General features: G+C 43.4%; 1 protein-coding gene across 1 annotated transcript in view; it reads left to right on the top strand.

Annotated features, from left to right (window-relative positions):
• Positions 1–16507, top strand: part of LOC124550712 (Na(+)/H(+) exchange regulatory cofactor NHE-RF1-like) — a 677275-nt gene extending 660768 nt beyond the window's left edge. Inside the window, exon 4 of the mRNA XM_047125433.1 lies at positions 16442–16507. Within this exon, the coding sequence (XP_046981389.1) occupies positions 16442–16507 (66 nt within the window). The remainder of the gene's footprint in view (positions 1–16441) is intronic.
• The last annotated feature ends 4940 nt before the right edge of the window (positions 16508–21447 follow it).

The following is a 21447-nucleotide window of genomic DNA, read 5'->3' as shown; positions in this document are numbered from 1 at the left end:
ATCCAACTGGCTAAGGAGGTCAAGAATATGTGGCCTCAGGATAAAGTTGGCATTATATCAATTATACTATCAACTACAGGAGTCATACCACACAATATCCACCAGTACATCAACGCAATACAGCTACAACCAAACGTAAATGTACAACTACAGAAATCTGTAATTATAGATACATGTTCAATTACCCGAAAGTTCCTAAATGCAATGTAACACATACCGTACAGTTAAAAGGAAGTCACGCTTGGTCAAGGTCCTTGTCACTTTCCATTTTTAACCAGACATAACGTCTGAGAAAGGAAAGAAATAATAATAATACTAAATGTAGTCTATTTTACCTTAAAACATAGACTCTCTCTTGCAGTCGAATATTCTGCATTCTCTTTTAACAAAAGTAAAGACGTTCTGTTGTCTCAACCTGGTATTAAAATGATCTGAGAGTGTATAGTAAAATGTAATTAAATATTAGTGACTGTAAACTGATAAAGTTAATGTTGGTAGTATTTATACTACTGCTGCTCCTGCCACTAATAATTCTAATAGTAATAATAATAACAATAGTAATAATGATACTGATGATAGCAACCGATGTAAAAACAGTTTATAGCTGTACAAAGTAGATGCTTCATGATGTAGCGAGTTCTGGGGACGGGAAATTTAACGAGACTACACCAGCTTAGAATACTGGGAACTGGGAAAGATCTGATATGAAAGAAGGACCTACAAGGGTAACAAGTGTGTACAGGGATAATGGTACAAAATAGATGCCTTATGATGTAGCGAGTACTGGGGACAGGAAATTTAACGAGACTACACCAGCTTAGAATATTGGGAACTGGGGAAGATCTGATTTGAAAGAAGGACCTACAAGGGTAACACGTGTGTACAGGGATAATGGTAATCATTATTGTTACTTCAGTAGGTATCCCATCAACTGCCTTCTGAAGCTGGAGATGTTATTCAGTTGTCTGACATAATGTAGAAAATTCTTGAGACAAGTTCCTGCTACTGAGACGGATTTCGAGAAAGTGGCTGAAAGATGGATTGAGACAAAAAGCATTTAGCTGAGATCGGTTGTTTCAGCCATGCTGTTAAGACAAAAGCGTTAAGGTCAACGAGAGATATGGGAGATAGTGTACGTTGATAAGAGAGTGGAGAAGAGAGGATATATGGAAGAGCCCAAGCTTGACTCCCAAGATTTCTGTTGACAGGGTGCCATTGTAAAATATATGTTTCGACTTCATACACAGGCATAAACTAAAAAAGAAGAAAGGCTTGAAGTTCCACAATATTTCAGTAAAAGCCCAGTGAACGAGTAGCTCCTACACTCGGCATTTTATTAATATGTTGTTGTGGTCTTCAGTCCTGAGACTGGTTGGATGCAGCTTTTCATGACACTCTATCCAATGGAAGCCTCTTTATCTCCGAGTAACTACTGCAACCTACATCCTTCTGCATTTGTGTACTGTATTCATCTCTTGGACTCCCTCTACGACTTTTGCCCTCCACGCTTCCCTCCAAAATTGGCGATCCCTTCATGTCCTACCAACCGATCTCTTCTTATAGTCAGATTGAACCACAAAGTTGTCTTCTCCTCAGTTCTAGTCAGTACCTCCTCACTAGTTACGTGACCCATCCATCTAATCTTCAGCATTCTTCTGTAGCACCACATTTCGAAAGCTTCTATTCTTTTCCTGTCAAAACTGTTTATCGTCTATGTTTCACTTCCATACATGGCTACACTCCATGCAAATACTTTCAGGAAAGAGTTCCAGACATTTAAATCTATATTCGATGTTAACAAATTTCTCTTCTTCGAAAACGCTTTCCTTGCCATTGCCAGTCTACATTTTGTATCCTCTCTACTTCGACCATCATCCTTTATTTTGTTGCCAATACAGCAAACTCATCTACTACTTTAAAGTGTCTCATTTTTTAATCTACTTTCCTCAGTACCACCCGATTTAATTCGACTACATTCCATTATCCTCGTTTTCCTTTTGTTGATGTTCTTATATCCTCCTTTCAAGACACTGTCCATTCCGTTCAACTGGCCTTCCAAGTCCTTTGCTGTCTCTGACAGAATTACAATTTCATCGGCAAAACTCAAGGTCTTTATTTCTTGTCCCTCGACTTTAATTTCCAGTCCAATATTTCTTTTGTTTCCTTTAATGCTTGCTCAATACACAGATTGAATAATGTTGGGGATAGGCTACAACACTGTCTCACTTCATTCTCAACCACTGCTTCTCTTTCGTGCCCCCCGACTCTTATACCTGCAATCTGCTCTCTGCATTGTAAATAGCCTTTCTCTCTCTGTATTTTACCCTTGCTAACTTTAGAATTTGGAAGAGAGTATTCCAGTCAACGTTGTCAAAAGCTTTCTCTAACTCTACAAATGCTAAAAACGCTAAAATCTAGCTTCTAAAGTAAGTCGTAGGGTCGGTATTACCTCGCGTGTTCCTACATTTCTACGGGATCCAAACTGATCTTCCCCGAGGTCGGCTTCTACCAGTTTTTCCATTCGTCTCTAAAAGAATTCGTGTTGCTGCTTTGAACTGTGACTTATTAAACTTATAGTTCGGTAATTTCCGCTCCTGTTAACATCTGCTTTCTTTGGGATTGGAATTAATATTTCTTCTTGAAGTGTGAGGGTCTTTCTCCTGTCCCATACATCTTGCTCACCAGATGGTAGAGTTTTGTCAGGGCTGGCTCTCCCAAGGCTATCAATATTTCCAACGGAATGTTGTCTACTCCCAGAATTCAGTCTTTCAGTGCTCTGTCAAATTCTTCGCGCAGTATCATATCTCCCATATCGACTTCATCTACGTCCTCTTCCATTTCCACAATATTGCCCTCAGTTACTCCCATTAGTGCAGACCCTCTATACACTCCTTCCACCTTTCTGCTTTCCCTTTTTTTTTTCTATTGAATGGTTTTCCATCGGAGCTGTTCATATTCATACAGGTGGTTCTCTTTTCTCCAAAGGTCTCTCTAATTTTCCTGTAAACAGTATCTCTCTACCCCTAGTGATGTATGCCTCTACATCCTTACATTTGTCCTGTAGCCATCCCTGCTTAGCCATTTTGCACTTCATGTCGATCTCATTTTTGAGACGTTTGTATTCCTTTTCGCCTGCTTCATTTATTGCGTCTTGTATTTTCTCGTTTCATCAATTAATTTCAATATGTCTTGTGTTACCCAAGAATTTCTGCTAGCTCTCGTCTTTTTACCAACTTGGTCCTCTGCTGGCTTCACTATTCCAGGTGTCAAAGCTACCCATTCTTCTTCTACTGTATTCTCTGATCTGTTCTTGTCAGTCGTTCCCTAATGCTCCATCTAAAAATCTCTAGAACCTCTGTTTCTTTCAGTTTATCCAGGTCCCATCTCCTTAAATTCTTACCTATTTGCAGTTTCTTCAGCATTAATCTACAGTTCAGAACCAATAAATTTTGGTCAGAGTGCACATCTGCCCCTGGAAATGTCTTGCATTATAAAGCGTGGTTCCTAAATCTCTGTCCTACAATCACATAATCAATCTGGAACCATCCGCTGTCTCTGGGTCTCATCCATGGATACAGCGTTCTTTAATGATTCATAAGCTAAGTGTTAGCTGTGGTTAAGTTATGATCTGTGGAAAATTCTACCAGGTGGCTTCCCCTTTATTCCCTACCCCCATTCCATATCACCTACCATATTTCTTTCTCTTCCTTTTCCTGCTATGGAATTACTGTCCGCGATGACCATTAAATTTTCGTCTCCCTTCACTATGTGAATAATTTCTTTTATCTCATCATACATTTCATCAATCTCTTCGTCATCTACGGAGCTAGTTGGCATATAAGCTTGTACTACTGTGGTAGGCGTGGACTTCGTATCTATCTTGGCCACAATAATGCGTTTAATGTGGTGATTGTAGTAGCTTACCCGTATTCCTATTTTCCTACTCATTATTAAACCTACTCCAGCATAACCTGTACTTTATTTTGTATTTATAACCCTGTATTCACCTGACCACCTCCTGCCACCGAACTTCACTAATTTCCATTATATCTAACTTTAACCTATATATTTCCATTTCTAAATTTTCTAAGCAACCTGCCCAATTAAGGGCTCCGACATTCCACGCTCAAATCTACAGAACGCCAGTTTGGTTTCTCCTGACAACGGCGTTCTCCTGAGTAGTCCCCGCCCGGAGATCCGAATGGGGGACTACTTTACCTCCGGAATATTTTACCCAAGAGGAAGCCATCATCATTTAACCATACAGTAAAACTGCATGTCGTCGGGAAAAATTACGGCTGTAGTTTCCCCTTGCTTTCAGCCGTCTGCAGTACCAGGACAGCAATGCTCTCTTGGTTGATGTTACAAGGCCGGATCAGTCAGTCATCGAGATTGTTGCCCCTGCAACTACTGAAAAGGCTGCTGCCCCTCTTCAGGAACCACACGTGTGTCTGGCCTCTCAACATATACCCCTCCGTTGTGGTTGCACCTACGGTACAGCTGTCTGTATCCCTGAAGCACGCAAGACTCCCCGCCATTTTCAGAAATTTGTAACTCATTGTTTTGAGCATTAAAAGCTGTCGACATGTGTCTGTGTTATTCAGTAAAGGATGTTTTCGATTAAGAATACTATTTGAGGAAGATAATTTTTAAAAATGTCAGTATGTTAATGCGTTAATAGCTTATGGCACACCCGAACCGAGCGAAGAATGCTGTTTTTATGCAAGCGCTTTGCCATCTGGATCTCCCACTTCTCTTACTTTCACTCCTGGCCAAGCTCTGCATATACTATAAATTTAGGTGACATCAGTGGTGACGATTAGGCGCGGTTCGCTCGTCACAGCACTCGACGGCGGCGTCAGCTGTTTCCAGACTGTGGTCGGCTGCGAGAGGGTGAATTCACACTGCGAAACCGCTCGAGACGTTCAGTGTGTTCAACAGAGCTCTGCACGGAGTCCACCCAAGGCTGTTCGCAGCCATTCGTTCTCTAAACAGTTCTGATTCATTACAAGATCTTCATAATGGTGATAAACAACAACGTGTGGATGGCTGGTTTCACGTTGGATATGTAGTCGGGAGGCAGGAATTTCCGTCCACGTCAGCTGTTGAGTGAGGCGATAACGTTCCATTTAAGTGGAACAGTGAGACGGGGAACCCACAAGCCACACATCACGGTAGAGGGACTCTCCTAAGCTTCATCTGGTTCGCGTCGTTTTCAGAGAAGGACTTGTGGAGCAATCTTCTTGCGGAAAAGTCGACCAAGCAACTCACGTTCCTGGACTATTATGCAATTTCCAGAACTTGCCCAAGGTTTAATTTTAGGGTACCCTACCTCAGTCGGAGAAAAACGGAATCCTAGTACGATCGCCCGCCGCGGTGGCCGAGCGGTTCTAGGCGCGACGTCCGGAACCGCGCGACTGCTACGGACGCAGGTTCGAATCCTGCCTCGGTCATGGATGTGTGTGATGTCCTTAGGTTGGTTAATTTTAAGTAGTTCTAAGTTCTAGGGTACTGATGACCTCAGAAGTTAAAAGTCATATAGCGCTCAGAGCCACTTGAACCATTTGAACCTTGTACGATCAGTTTGTTATCTGTCGGTCTGTCTGTCAGTCTGTTTGTCCGACTGTTCAAAGCCCCGTTTCTTACGAACCGGTAGACGTAACAAGTTGAAATTTATGTCACATACTAAGGTCAACGGTTCCTTGGCGGTATAAGAAACGTTTGCTCCTAAGTAAAAGCAAACAGAAAATACTGCCATTCATGTCACATTATTTTGATGTGATTCAGCAGAGCATAAGTAGTGAAAACAACCGACGGCTAGAACTAACTATGAATGCCTGTGTGCGATACACCTGCAACATTCGCCGATATGATCATGTTACTGCTTCGTACTCCCAGCTAGGGTGGCTGCGGCCGGACAAATTGCGTGACTACCACACTCTATGTCTACTTCACGGACTCCTCGTCGCGAAAGCACCCCAGTATCTTGCTTCAGAGATTAAACACCTTTCATGCCATGATAATCGAAACACGAAGTCACTCTTATTTGGTATCCTAACTGTGCCCACTCACAAAACAAAAACTTTTGCAAACTCCTTCTCAGTTGCCACTGTCCGCCTCTGGAACAAACTGCCCCTTACCTTGCGCAAAATTCAATCCCCTGCTGTTTTTAAGAAGAAGTTGATGCATTTCCTACTATCCTCCTCATAACGTTTTCCACAAAATTAATGTACAAGGCCAATCCTCTCCTCTGTCAAATAGCAAAGCTAGAGTCTCCTATCTTGCTCCTTTCTCTTCTTCCTCTTCATCTATGTCTATTAGCTACGGAGTCTTCTTTTCCTTTATATTTCCTTAATTATGTTTCATCATGTCTCTATTCTTCTCCTCCCTTCATCATCAGTCTCCCTCATACTCCCTGCTGCTAGCACTCCTATCTAAAGTCTGTCTCTTTCATAATGTCTAATTATAACAGTACTTATCATCTACGAATATAAACTCTATATGTATGTATTTTTCCAAGTGTGCCTTTGTAGTTGTTTATTTCACTTTTTGCACTAGATGTAGTTTAACATGCCTACTAAAACATATGAATGTAAAATAAGTAGAATCTGTGGTTAGATGTAAGAGAGGGACTGATGACCCTAATTTTGACAGGTTAAATAAATTAATTAATAAATAAAACAAATATTTTGATGTTCACAAAGCCTACAATATCTGTAGGGTACTTCCCCTTAACGTAGAATCATGCATTTGGTAAGAAGCAAGGTTTCACACTGCGATCAAAGGAAAAATTCCGAAAATTGTTAATTTGTTATTATATCACACAACAAAATATTTTTTGTCATTTGTTATCAGACAGTATGTGTGCCCGTCAGTCTCTTAAGACTCCTTTTTCTTAGGAATGGGTAGACGATTCAAACTGAAATTTATGTCGCATACTAATATCTACACTGAAGAACCAAAGAAAATTCTACACGCTCCTAAGATCGTGTCGGGCCCCTGCGAGCACGCAAAAGTGCCGCAACACGACGAGTCATCGACTCGGCTAATGTGTGAAGTAGTGCCAGAGGGAACTCATGCCATCAATCATGCATGAGTGTCCATAAATCTGTAAGACTACGAGGGGGTGGAGATCTCTTCTGATTACTACGTTGCAAGGAGTCCCAGATATGCGCAATAATGTTCATGTCAGGGAACTCTGTTTGCAAGCGGAAGTGTTTAAACTCAGAAGAGCGTTCCTGGAGCCACACTGTAGCAATTGTGGAGGTGTGGGTACTCGCATTGTCCTGCTGGAATTCCCCACGTCCGTCGGAATACACAACGGACATGAACGGATGCAGGTGATCAGACACGATGCTGACGTACGTGTCACCTGTCAGAGTCGTATCCAGAGGTACTGGACGTATTACGTGTCCCATAACACTCCAACTGCACACTGCACACGTCCCACACAATTATAGAGCTTCCACCAGCTTGAACAGTCCCCCGCTGACATGCAGGGTCCATTGATTCATGAGGCTGCCTCCATATCCGTGCACGTCAATCAGCTCGGTACAATTTAAAACGAGACTCGTCCGACCAGGCAACATGTTTCCAGTGATAAACAGTCCAACATCGGTGTTGAGCTTTGTGTCGTGCAGTCGTCACACGAGTGGGACTTCGGCTCCGAAATCCCATATTGATGATGATTTGTTGGATGGTTCGCACGCTGACACTCGTTGATGGCCCAGCACAGAAATCTGCAGCAATGTGCGGAAGGGTTGCATTTCTGTTGGACGATTGTCTTCAGTCGTTGTTGGTCCCGTTTTTGCAGCATCTTTTTCCGCCCGCAATGATGTCGGAGATTTGATGTTTTACCGGATTCCTGATATTCACGGTATACTCGTCAAATGATCGTACTGGAAAATCCCCACTTCATCGCTGTCTCGGAGATGCTGTGTCGCATCGCTCGAGCGCTGACTATAACACTACTCTCAGACTCTCTTAAATCTTGATAACCTGTCATTGTAGCAGCAGCAGTAACCGTTTTAACAACTGCGCCTAACACTTGTCGTCTCAAGTATAGGCGTTCCCAACTCTAGCGCCGTATTTTTTCTGCACATACCTCTGTATTTGAATACGCTTTCCTAAACTAGTTTCTTTGGCGCATAATAAATGTTAGCTCCTAAGTCAGTGCAATAGAAAGGTAAGGCCATTATGTCACATATTTTGACATTCGTAAACTCACTCATTAAAACCTATAGGCTACTTCCCCTTGACGTAGAATCATGGAATCTGGCAATACGAAAGGTTGAGAATTAGAAAATTATTAATTTGTTATTATATCACTCGAAAAAAAAACTCTTTTGTCACTTGTTATCCGATCTCAAACTTCAAATCAAAACATTGTCGGAACTCTTGGAATCCTGGAACCGATATCTTGCCAATGTGAATGAGAATAACGGGCAAAAACCGTCGAGATGCTCGTTTCCCAGGATGGACGAACAGTCTACATACGTAACTCATTTCAGACGGGACCTCTCAGAGAGCGAGTCCTACTCACAGCCCGACAATTCTTTCAGCACCGCCCGGCACTGGCCTCTGCCTGTAGGCGAACGGTGCGCTGCTTGAACGACGGGCAGACCGAAAGGAGATAAGCACCTCGACATGGACCACTGGCCTCCAGGGTCGTGTCATCTCACGGTATGAGATTTTCTTTTGTGCCCCCTTACGAAAGAATGTCCGCAGCTCGTCGTCTTGCGGTAGCGTTCTCGCTTCCCGCGCACGGGCTCCCGGGTTCGATTTCCGGTGGGGTCAGGGATTTTTCCTGCCTCGAGATGACTGGATGTTGTTGTGTAGTCATCATCATCATCATCATCATCATTCATCCCCATTACGGTCGGAGAACCTTGCCAAGGACAGCGATGCGTGTCTCCCACATCGTCCGCTACGCTCCCCGGAGTATGGGACTTCATCATCATCGTCATCATATGAAAGAATCGGTCTGCTTCCGACGAACATGGGTGAACCCCAACTCCGCATACGGCAGTGAATGCAGGAACTGCAGACATGATTGCAAAAGTAAGAGACAGTTTGCCTGTCGCCAGCAAGTTTGTCTGGCGTCCAGTAGACGGCGTGATGAACATTTGTGAAACGTGAATGAGAACTTTGATCCTAAACGTAATTGTAAAAAGTGACCCAGGAGGTTGTATGTGCAAACATCTAAACTCATATAAAATCGGATAGTCCTTTTCAAAACAGATACTATGTAGTCATATGGCTAAGTTGAAATCTGTCTCACTTTCCTATCGTCACGCATGTAGACGATGTAGTTTCTGGAAATGGGACCGTGCGAGATGGCGAAGTGGTTAGCACACTGGAGTCACATTTGGGAGGACGACGGTTCAACCTCGCGTCCGGCCATCCTACTTTAGGTTTCCCGTGATTTCCCTCAATCGCTTCAGGCATATGCTGCGATGGTTCCTGTGAGAGGGCACGGCTGATTTCCTTCACCATCTCCTCCTAATCCAATGGGACCGATGACCTCGTTGTTTGGTCCTTCCCCCAAATCATCCAACCAGCCAACCTGAAATGGGATGAACCTTTTTGGAACATCATGTATTTGCTGAATTATTGAAGACGAACTGTTTTACAACAGCTGAATATTGTACGGAGCTGGGTAATCCGTAAACTGCTGTACGCACTCTCTCTTATAGCGACGAAGACTTTTGTTCACTAGAACCGACAGGTGACAAAACACTCGCTAATTCTGTGCACAGAAGTAGATGTGTTTCTTTGCGCATTCGGAAGGTGAATAGCCATTCCGAGTCCCCAGTATGGTGGAGTACAGTAATGTTCCAGCAATGGCCACTCACCCTTTTTTTCCACGACGTGAGTGATATACACGTGTGTGATTTTCGGCGGCATTAATTAGGGTGAATAAGGTTTTTTAACATACCTTCTTGAAAAAACCTCTCCTACATTTCCTAATAAGCTTTTTAATACCTTTTCTTGAATAAACTTGTCCATTTCCTAATAAGGTTTTGTAGCATCTCTTCTTGAATAAACCTCTCCTCCGTTTCCCACCCACAGGATCACTGACATCAACAAGCAAGCCGTATTTTGTCTTTATTAAAAATGACCAGGGTCACTAAGATACTGATACTCCACTTCACTATGCTGATGATTTCGGAACATTCGATTTACGTACACTATTCATTTAATGAAACTGATACACGATAAAGCGATATTTGATGAGGTAAGAAATGGATTCTGACCTGGCATATAAACACGACATCGAAAATCGGTTTCCGAAATTAAATTACACTGGCCAACAAATAAATATGTTTCAATGGTTCTTTCACTTCATGAGTAAAATATTACTGATTTTGGATTTAAAAAGAAAAAGAAATACGTGAAACAAAAAATTTCACTTTCTGTGATTCACAGTAGGTGGAAATATTTTACTTAAGCGGAAAAGAGAAAAGGATGCATTTTAATTAAAAATGTCAACAACACTGAAAGTCCAATAGAATATTTTTTAAATGTGCGTTGCATCCCAAGAGTTCTAAATTGATGGAAGAACTTCCGGCAGGTGGTTGGGTATTGCAGACAATCATGTGGTGGCTCCATGAGCTCGGCTTTTTGTGGCTTTCCTCTTGTGAGTGATGGTTGGTTGGTTGTTTTTAGGGGGAGGGGACCAGACAGCGAGGTCATCGGTCCCATCGGATTAGGGAAGGACGGGGAAGGAAGTCGGCCGTGCCCTTTCAAAGGAACCATCCCGGCGTTTGCCTTGAGTGATTTAGGGAAATCACGGAAAACGTATATCAGGATGGCCGGACGCGGGATTGAACCGTCGTCATCCCGAATGAGAGTCCTTGTGAGTGAGTGTGTTCCGGAGCATCCCTGTACAGAGACGAGCAGTAACCTGCAAACGTGGTTTAATTCCAACGGTCTTGGTATTTTTGTTCCATTACCGTAATTTCCTGATGGAAGCTTTTCCTGCGTTCGTCACTAACAGCTCCACAACAAGGAGGAAAGACGTTTGGTTGGTGGTTGAGAAACTGAGCCTTGAGGGACATGTTGCATCCAAGTTGATGGTATTTTTGTAGGAGTACTGCCTCGAACTGAGAATAGTTGTCGTTTCTTTTGTTGCCTAAAAATCCAGGAATAACTTTCTTAAAGGCTTTCCAAGCTTCGTTTTCTTTCCCCTCCACAATTTGATGAAACGCAGCATCCTTTACAAGTTGAAGAATTTGTGGCCCAACAAAAATACCATCCTTATCCGCTGCTTCACTTAATGTAGGAAACTTGCCCCATAAGTAATTAAAAGCCTATCCTTCTTAGTTCATTGCTTTGACAAAATTTTTCATCAGCCACAACTTCACATGTAGAGGTGGAAGAATAACGTCTTTTGCGTCTGACGGAAGGTTCAGCAATGACATTTTTCTCCCTAGACAAGATTTCTTGCAGGCCAGTATGCTTGAATATGATGTGATTTTCTGTCCCTACTGTTCCACATACAGAAAAAGCAACGGTTCTTAGGGTAACCTGGTTGCATTCCTAAGAGAACAGCGATGACCTTTAGATCGTCATATATTTTCCATTTATGTTAAGCGTAGTTGAGTCGTGGAGGACTTCCATGTTTGCATAACTCTCCTTCATGCGAAAAGTATGACCAACAGGAATAGAGGGAAGACGGCTGCCCTTGCGAGGAAATGCAGCTTTCAAACTTAGCTTGGAGGAGTCTGTGAACAGCCGCCATTCAATTGAATCAGGGTTCAGATTCAAAGATTTCATCAAACCATTAACATCGCAGCAAAGAACAAGATTGTTTTTCTTCTCATAATAAGGAAGCAGATTCCTCCGGCGCTGTCTGTAATGTGAGGCCCTAAAAGTTCTACTTTCTCCTCTGGCAAGAAAATATCGCGAATGAGGTCACTCAATTCCAGTTGCCTCAATCGGTGTGTTTTATTATCTTTTTCATCAAAATGAGAGTCATGGGATGCGCAAAGCTTTTTAGGTTCTTCTTCCGCACTTTCCTCATCTATTGTTTCCAGCTCAAAGTTTGCGGGTGGATTAGGAAGTGGTAAAGTGTCTGAATGTCGAAAATATATCGAATAGCAGGTGGAAGATTCTGGTATTGAATTGTTCGTCCTTTTTTTCATTGACAATGCTGCTGGATTCAAGCAAAAATAGCAGTCATTTATATGGTTTGTAGGCTTCCGCCAAACCATAGGTTCAGCAAAATATATAAGTGTTTTTTTTTTATTTTTATTATTATTTTTTATTTTTCAGCCATTGTCGCAGTATAACAGAACAAGAGTTGCAACATATATTGGAGCACATGACTTATCCTGGTCCCCTACCTTCATACCGAAACAATGCCAATAGGCAGTCTTCATAAGAGGTGTCAGGTTCCGTTTCTGTGGTGGAAGTATTACTTCACCACAAATGTAACAAAAGTTATTCCCTGAATTTACACATTTTTGTGGTGTTTTAATAAATTTTGCGCGTTGAAGGATTCGAAACACTAGAAATTTTGCACTAATTACAACAGAGACAATATTAAACTTACACTTGCAGCAACAATGTGTATGTTTGTAAGCTACAAAGAGCTGAAGAACATCGTGTTTTGTCAGCTGACAGGTGTGCCAGTTTCACAAATAAAATTTTCCAAACAGAAAATGTAGACTTGTTACATTATTGCCAGAGCAACTGCTAATCGTTTGTTTTTACGGTTATATAGGAAATACATAAGAATCAGCTATTTTTGAGCCCGAAAAGTTTTCGTTGGTCGTTGTCACCCTATTCGGCCAATTGTTTCACATGTAAGTGGCGCGACTGGAGGAAGCTGACATAACATCATTGCATTTTCTCGTACTTTGTTTTCTGACTGTTGGATAAAATAAGTAGTTTTACATTTCCAGAATGATATTTTCAGTCTGCCGCGGAGTGTGCGCTGATATGAAACTTCCTGTCACATTAAATCTGTGTGCCGGACCGAGACTCGAACTAGGGACGGAAGGTAGGAGACGAGGTACTGGCAGAAGTGAAGATGTGAGGACGGGGCGTGACTCGTGCTTCGGTAACTCAGATGGTAGAGCACTTGCCCACGAAAATCCAAGGTCCTGAGTTCGTGTCTCGGTGCGGCACACAGTTTTAATCTGCCAGGAGGTTTCATATAGCTTTACATTGTTTGCAATTAAAATGAAATCGCATTATGAATACTTTGAATGACAATCACTACACAGTAACTCATAAATATCAATTTGCTTAATTGGCAAAGTGGCGGGAGGCGTTTGATAAATGATACGTTGTAGTTTCCAGCTAGCTTGCACTCTTGCACAATGCGTTAGAATTTTTTTATGCTGTGGCCACAAACTAATCTCTGCACAAATGCGGTCTTCGTTGTGTCTTGTTTCATTACGCTGAAAGCCCCTCTCGTTACAACTTACATATGCACTAGACATTTGCCCACAGCTTCGCCTGCGTCTGCTTACGGCATCTGTATTGCTTCTACCTCCTCTTTTCCCCTCTGTCGGCCCATCTCCTTTCCCCTAATTTCTTTCCACTTTGTCCTGCTCCCTCTCACTGTCAATCGCCTCCTCCCCCCGTCCTTGAACTCACCTTGTACTCCCCCTCTCTCTGCTACCTTCTTCTCACCTATCTCCCATCTCCTCCTTCTCCCCCCAATCTCTATTTATCTCCTCCTTCCCTCTCACTGTGCAGTTCCTCCTCCTCCCCTCTCTGTCCACCCATCCCTTCCTTCAACTTTTTCTGTCATCCTCATACTCCCGCATATCAGTCTCCATCTTCTTCTTCTCTCTCTCTCTCTCTCTCTCTCTCTCTCTCTCTGCCGGCCGGAGTGACCGTGCGGTTCTAGGCGCTACAGTCTGGAACCGAGCGACCGCTATGGTCGCAGGTTCGAATCCTGCCTCGGGCATGGATGTGTGTGATGTCCTTAAGTTAGTTAGGTTTAATTAAAGTTCTAGGCGACTGATGACCTCAGAAGTTGAGTCGCATAGTGCTCAGAGCCATTTGAACCATTTTGAACCTCTCTCTCTCTCTCTCTTTCTCTCTCTCTCTCTCTCTACTCAGCAATGCCCATTCGCATGTATAGCCACTGGAAAACATTCCGACACCAGCAACACTAGACGCCGATTGTACAGGACAGCCCAGATATCAGGATGTACCAACCACTTTTACACCCACTCCTATGTGAGCTAAGTGGTTCTTACCCCCACCGTACTTCTTCACAGACAATAGCTACACTACTGGCCATTAAAATAGCTACACCAAGAAAAAATACAGATGATAAACAGGTATTAATTGGACAAATATATTACACTGGAACTGACATGTGATTACATTTTCACGCAATTTGGGTGCATACATCCTGAGAAATCAGTACCCAGAATAACCACCTCTGGCCGTAATAACGGCCTTGATACGCCTGGGCATTGAGTCAAACAGACCTTGGATGGCGTGTACGGGTACAGCTGCCCATGCAGCTTCAACACGATACCACAGTTCATAAAGAGTAGTGACTGGCGTATTGTGACGAGGCAGTTGATCGGCCACCATTGACCAGACGTTTTCAATTGGTGAGCGATCTGCAGAATGTGCTGGCCAGGGCAGCAGTCGAGCGTTTTCTAAATCCAGACACGCCCGTACAGGAACTGAAACATGCTGTCGTGCATTATCCTGCTGAAATGTAGGGTTTCGCAGGGATCGAATGAAGGGTACAGCCACGGGTCGTAAAACATCTGAAATGTAACGTCCACTGTTCAAAGTGCCGTCAATGCGAACAAGAGGTGACCGAGACGTGTAACCAATGGCACCACACCGGGTGATACGCCAGTATGGCGATGACGAATACACGCTTCCAATGTGCGTTCACCGCGATCTCGCCAATCACAGATGCGACCTTCATCATGCTCTAAACACATCCCGGATTCTTCCGAAAAAATGTCGTTTTGCCATTCGTGCACCCAGGTTCGTCGTCGAGTACACCGTCGCAGCCGCTCCGGTCTGTGATGCAGCGTCAAGGGTAGCCGCAGCCACGGTCTCCGAGCTAATGCAAACGACGTCGAACTGTTCGTGCAGATGGTTGTTGTCTTGCAAACGTCCTAATCTGTTGACTCAGGGATGGAGACGTGGCTGCATGATCCGTTACAGGCATGCGGATAAGATGTCTGTCATCTCGACTGCCAGTGATACGAGGCCGTTGGGATCGAGCACGGCGTTCCGTATTACCCTCCTGAACCCACCGATTCCACATTCTGCTAACAGTCATTGGATCTCGACCAACGCGAGCGGCAACGTCGCGATACAAAAAACCGCAGTCGCGATAGGCTACAATCCGACCTTTATCAAAGTCGGAAACGTGATGGTACGCATTTCTCGTCCTTACACGAGGCATCACAACAACGTTTCACCAGGCAACGCCGGTCAACTGCTGCATGTGTATGAGAAATCGGTTGGAAACTTTCGTCATGTCAGCACGTTGTAGGTGACGCCACCGGCGCCAACCTTGTGTGAATTCTCTGAAAAGCTAATCATTTGCATATCACAGCATCTTCTTCCTGTCGGTTAAATTTCGCATCTGTAGAACGTCATCTTCGTGGTGTAGTAATTTTAATGGCCAGTAGTGTAGTATGTGTACCAAATTTAGCTGAAATCGATTCTGTGGTTTAGGAAGAGATGTTGAACATATGCACATATACATTCATCCATTTTTATACGTGTTTATGATAAGAATATCATTTACAAACAACCACACAGAGCTGCACACGTTATCCACCAGCTCATTTATCCTGATAGAGTGAACAGATCGCCCTACTTCCGAAGTACCTGCTACACTCTTCTGCTGATATTGACCTTTTGAGAGAAACGTGTTGAGCTCTGTGTGCTAGAAATGTCTGAATCGAATCACAAAGCTCGTGCAGTACGCAGGAAGTTGGTAGTTTGTTCATTAGGTGACAGTGCAAAACCTCTCCTATCAGGAATAGTCCTAAAGTTTCATACATCACCTCCAGAAAGTAAAGTTATCTAATTAATTTTCCCTTTGTTGACAGGTACATGTCTGAACTACTTGTACACATTCACCAATGTTAACCTTATTACGTAAACTTAGATTTTTTCTGTGTACTTGGTCTTAAACCAACTGAATAGATAATTCTTCAGTTACTGTGTTTATAATTTGTTACTGTGTTTTAACAAATCTGATGATGGTAGTAACCTGATACCGATCGTATTGTGAATTATAAATAATGTATAAACAAGACGGACCAATATGAATTCACCTATTATTTTTCGTTTACATCCTGGTCCTACTGATTCCAGTGTCTGGTCATAATGATACAATGGCTTCTGTAGTATCTTTGAGAAAATCCTTTCACTTCTGCTGTGGAAGCGCACCCCCTTGGCTGGTGTACTGACTGCCTGTGCTCTGTTCCAGTGTATCCGGTCCCGGACGATATGTCTGCGAGTGAAGCGGCGCAGTGGCAACCGTCTAGGTGAGTAGCAGACGCCGACGCTCACTCGCCTTCCTGCTAAGCAAGTGCCGCAAGCGAGAGCAAGACAGAACTTCCGCGTGATACATCTGACGGGAGTTGCCAGTGTGGCGCTTTAGAACGTGTACCGGAATAGAAGAATGGTAGTGTTACATGAAAAAGTAAAATAACGTCTCTTGTTTCTAAACAGGATAATGACGCCATGTAAAATGTGCCCTAACACAGGCACTCTCCAGAATATCAGATTATCTGTGTCCGTGACACGCTTAGAGCAGCTGTGGTGTCACCGCCAGACACCACACTTGCTAGGTGGTAGCTTAAATCGGCCGCGATCCATTTAGTACATGTCGGACCCGCGTGTCGCCACTGTGTGATCGCAGAACGAGCGCCACCACAAGGCAGGTCTCGAGATACGGGATAGCACTCGCCCCAGTTGTACGACGACTTTGCTAGCGACTATACTGACGAAGCCTTTCTCTCATTTGCCGAGAGACAGTTAGAATAGCCTTCAGCTAAGTCCATGGCTACGACCTAGCAAGGCGCCATTAGCCTTACATAGTTTGAAAGTTATCGTATGAAATGTCTCATCAAGAATGCTGTAAACAACAAAGGATAAATAAAAGTTAAGTATTCGAGGAGCTGCAGACTTTTCTTATTAGCATTCACTACTTATCCTGTTCCAGAATTCACGCCCGTCTACGTTAGATAGCGTGCATTTAGGCCGCCTCTATCTACAAGGTGTTGGCACATTTACCAACACATCAGCAGCAAAGTGCACTGAGTTATTGTCCTGAATGTGCGAATCTTGGAAGAAGTAATGCCAAGCAAAACTAATTTTCGTAAAATAAAGAACAATCACTTTCGGTCACAATCGTGATTTTATTACAATGCACGATGCATTCAGAGCCCTCGAGGCCCATTTTCAGGTGCTTTGTCAGTATTTTGTTCACATTTAGGTTAATTCTGGACCTGGGAATTTATATTGGCTTATTACAAAGTGGCACATTGTGAACATAAGTTTACAGAAATGGATGGACTTACATTCACAGTGTGCCACTTTGTAATAAGCCAATATAAATTCCCACGTCCAGAATTAACCTAAATGTGAACAAAAGAAAATGATGTAGACTGACAAAGCACCTGAATATCAGCTCCCAAGGCGCGAAATTAATCGTGTATTGAAATAAAATCACGTTTGTGACAGAAGGCGGTCGTTCTTTATTTTACGAATGTAGTACAGGCACGGAAGAAACACTCACAGCAATTGATAAAATTGAAACAAAAAAAAAGTAATTTGCAGGACCTTACTTATCGCAAGGCTAATAAAACTTAACGAAATATGAGGGCGTGAAAAATGTGGAGTGACTGATCTACATTCTAATATTTCGAATTATGAGCTGTTTCAACGCGTGTGGTGTGATCAAGACTTCAAGAAATTTCTTTCAGTCGTCACAGCTGTAGAGTGACTGCTCTACATTCTAACATTTCGGTACGAATTTTAAGTTACGCTAAGGTCAAAAATTAAAGCAACAAACTGAAATTTTGCATGGTTGCATTTATTTTACCACAAAACGTATAATCAGGTGATAGTGAAGTAGAAACAATATAGAAAACATCACGTGAACTGCAACATGCATAATGGTAGACAAAAATGTTCTTCGTTTTTTCCGACTTAGTGGATTTACACCCACATTCCGACAACTGGTTAATGAGCTCAGTATAGGGTGTGGCCACCTCTGGCAGCAACACGGGGCTGATGTCATCAATCACGTATTGTGGCAATAACGCCCCGTTCAAGGGCTACTACTGTAGTGGATGACAGGCACCTACATATTATGACTCGGAGGAGCCCTGACAGCAACGTCCCCATGTTGAATAATGCTTTTTGTGCAGCCACAGGACGTCGTATTACGATTGGTTGCATGATGCGCAGCTTCACTCTCGACGTTCATGACGAGGTCCATCTTTGCAAACCACGACACCGTGCAGCGCGGTACAGATGGGCCCAAGAACATGACGAATGGACCGCTCTGGATTGGCATCACGCTCTCTTCACCGATGAGTGTCGGATATGCCTTCAACCAGACAATCGTCGGAGACGTGTTTGGAGGCAACCCAGGCAGGCTGAACGCCTTACACACACTGTCGAGCGACTGCAGCAAGGTGGAGGTTCCCTGCTGTTTTGCGCTGGCGTTATGTGGGGCCGACGTCCTCCGCAGGTGGTCATGGAAGGCGCCGTAACGGCTGTACGATACGTGAATGCCATCCTCAGATCGATAGTGCAACCATATCGGCAGCATGCTGGCGAGGCATTCGTCTTCATGGACGACAATTCGCGCCCCCATCGTGCATATCTTGTGAATGACATCCTTCATGATAACGACATCGCTCAACTAGAGTGGCCGGCATGTTCTCTAGACATGAACCCTATCTAACATGCCTGGGATAGTTGGAAAAGGGTTGTTTATGGACGACGTGACCCACCAACCACTCTGACGGATCTACGCCGAATCGGCGTTGAGGAGTGGGAGGATCTCGACCAACAGTGCCTTGATGAACTTGTGGATAGTATGCCACGACGAATACAGGCATGCATGAATGCAAGAAGACCTGCTACTGGGTATTAGAGCTACAGGTGTGTAAATCAGTCTGGACCACCACCTCTGAAGGTCTCGCTGTATGGTAGTACAGCATGCAGTGTGTGGTTTTCATGCGCAATAAAAAGGTCGGAAATGATGTTTATGTTGATCTCTATTCCAATTTTTTGTACCGGTTCCGGAACTCGCGGTGATGCAAAACTTCTTTCGATGTGTGTATATTTTATCTTTAGAAAAATATAAAGGAGACACTTCCAAAGAAATTACCGCCTGTGCTACGGTCTCAGAGGAGACTGCTAGTGCACAGAATAGAGACAGAAAGGTTCTTGTCTCGGCCCGGCACACAGTTGTAATCTGCCAGGAAGTTTCATATCAGCGCACACTCCGCTGTAGAGTGAAAATTTCATTCTAGAAACATCCCCCAGGCTGTGGCTAAGCCATGTCTCCGCAATATCCTTTCTTCCGGGAGTGCTAGTTCTGCAAGGTTCGCATGAGAGCTTCTGTGAAGTTTGGAAGGTAGGAGACGAGGTACTGGCGGAATTAAAGCTATGAAGACGGGGCGTGAGTCGTGCTTGGGTAGCTCAGTTGGTAGAGCACTTGCCCGCGAAAGGCAAAAGTCCCGAGTTCGAGTCTCGGCCCGGCACACAGTTTTAATCTGCCAGGAAGTTTCAGGTTACAAGAAGTTTATAACATGTGGAGCACAATGTAAGTGAAGTGGTTGCAACATTGACATAACTTTGTTGGAAAGATGCATTATTGTCCTGGATAATGCTGTATGTCATATAGTTAACTTAAACAAAGGTGCCAACTTTGGCCGACCGTGGTGGCCGTGCTCTTCTAGGCGCTAAAGTCTGGAACCGCGCGACCGCTACGGTAACAGTTTCGAATCCTGCCCCGGGTATGGATGTGTGTGATGTCCTTAGGTTAGTTAGGTTTAAGTAATTCTAAGTCTAGGGGACTGATGACCTCAGAAGTTAAGTCCCATAGTGCTCAGAGCCATTTGAACCATTTTTTTTGCATACTTTGCCTTCTAAAAATAAAATGCACTGCCGTGGTTGTTATAAAGAATATATCAGTGACAGAAGACAAGATCAAGCGTGAATCACAAATTATTGAGCAAACAGACCTACATCGCCGACAGCTCACCTCGGTACCGCCGCGCATTTAATCCAAACGAACTGATTTCGAAGACAATCAAACAATATATATTGGCAAGATACATCGACATATGTTTCGTTCAAAACATTGAAGACGTATCACTGGAGATGACTGCATTTAAGGATGTACCACCTTTAAAATGGTTCAAATGGCTCTGAGCACTATGGGACTTAACTTCTGAGGTCATCAGTCCCCTAGAACTTAGAACTACTTAAACCTAACTAACTTAAGGACATCACAAACATCCGTGCCCGAGGCAGGATTCGAACCTGCGACCGTAGCGGTCGCGCAGTTCCAGACTGTAGCGCCTAGAACCGCTCGGCCTCACCGGCCGGGTGTGCCACCTTTAAAATTATTTAATAGTAACATTGGTGTCTAGATGTCGTCGTTATCTGATGAAGCAGGAACTTGGATAAGCTGTCGTACATGTTACACTTTGAAGCAGTGACGAAGAGCCCGAAATCGCATCCAGCTGATTGGAAGGAATGTATACCTATACAGCTGGTCAAACCGCAATTTAAATACATACGAGAGACGTTGAATAACTAATGCAACACAATTTTTTTTTCTGACTGTAGATTGGTTTTACTCAGGATTCCAATATACCATATTATTCCACACTCTTTTAGCTAAAAAACTCTGTTCTCCAATATCATCTTCGTTCACTGCGACGTTGTTATCCCAGCTCACTGACAGGGACTGTATTCGAGCATGGTACCACTTCACTGGTCAATATCGGAGCCAAGGTCTTGCTGCATCAGTAACCACCCCCCCCCCCCCCCCCATGAGCTACGTACTGCTTCATGCGGAGTGCCTTCTGAAATCTTTACGCGACTGTTGTCTAATAAAATAAAAGAAGATTAGCAAATCATTTTCAGCTCTAAACCTGACTGTGCAAAATAAGAAGTTGCGTAACACAATCAAAAAATGCGTTTTCTTAAATAATAATTGCGTCGATTTACCGACAACCCACAGTCACGTCAGCTGCAATGACAGCTTGGTTAAAAGTACAATCTGTACTTTCACAAAAGCCATGTGTATAACGTAAGCACCATATACAGGGTGTTTCAAAAATGACCGGTATATTTGAAACGGCAATAAAAACTAAACGAGCAGCGATAGAAATACACCGTTTGTTGCAATATGCTTGGGATAACAGTACATTTTCAGGCGGACAAACTTTCGAAATTACAGTA

Source organism: Schistocerca americana, chromosome 9 (genome assembly GCF_021461395.2).
Source record: "Schistocerca americana isolate TAMUIC-IGC-003095 chromosome 9, iqSchAmer2.1, whole genome shotgun sequence".
Classification (NCBI taxonomy): domain Eukaryota; kingdom Metazoa; phylum Arthropoda; class Insecta; order Orthoptera; family Acrididae; genus Schistocerca; species Schistocerca americana.
This window is presented reverse-complemented; position numbering and strand designations above follow the sequence as displayed.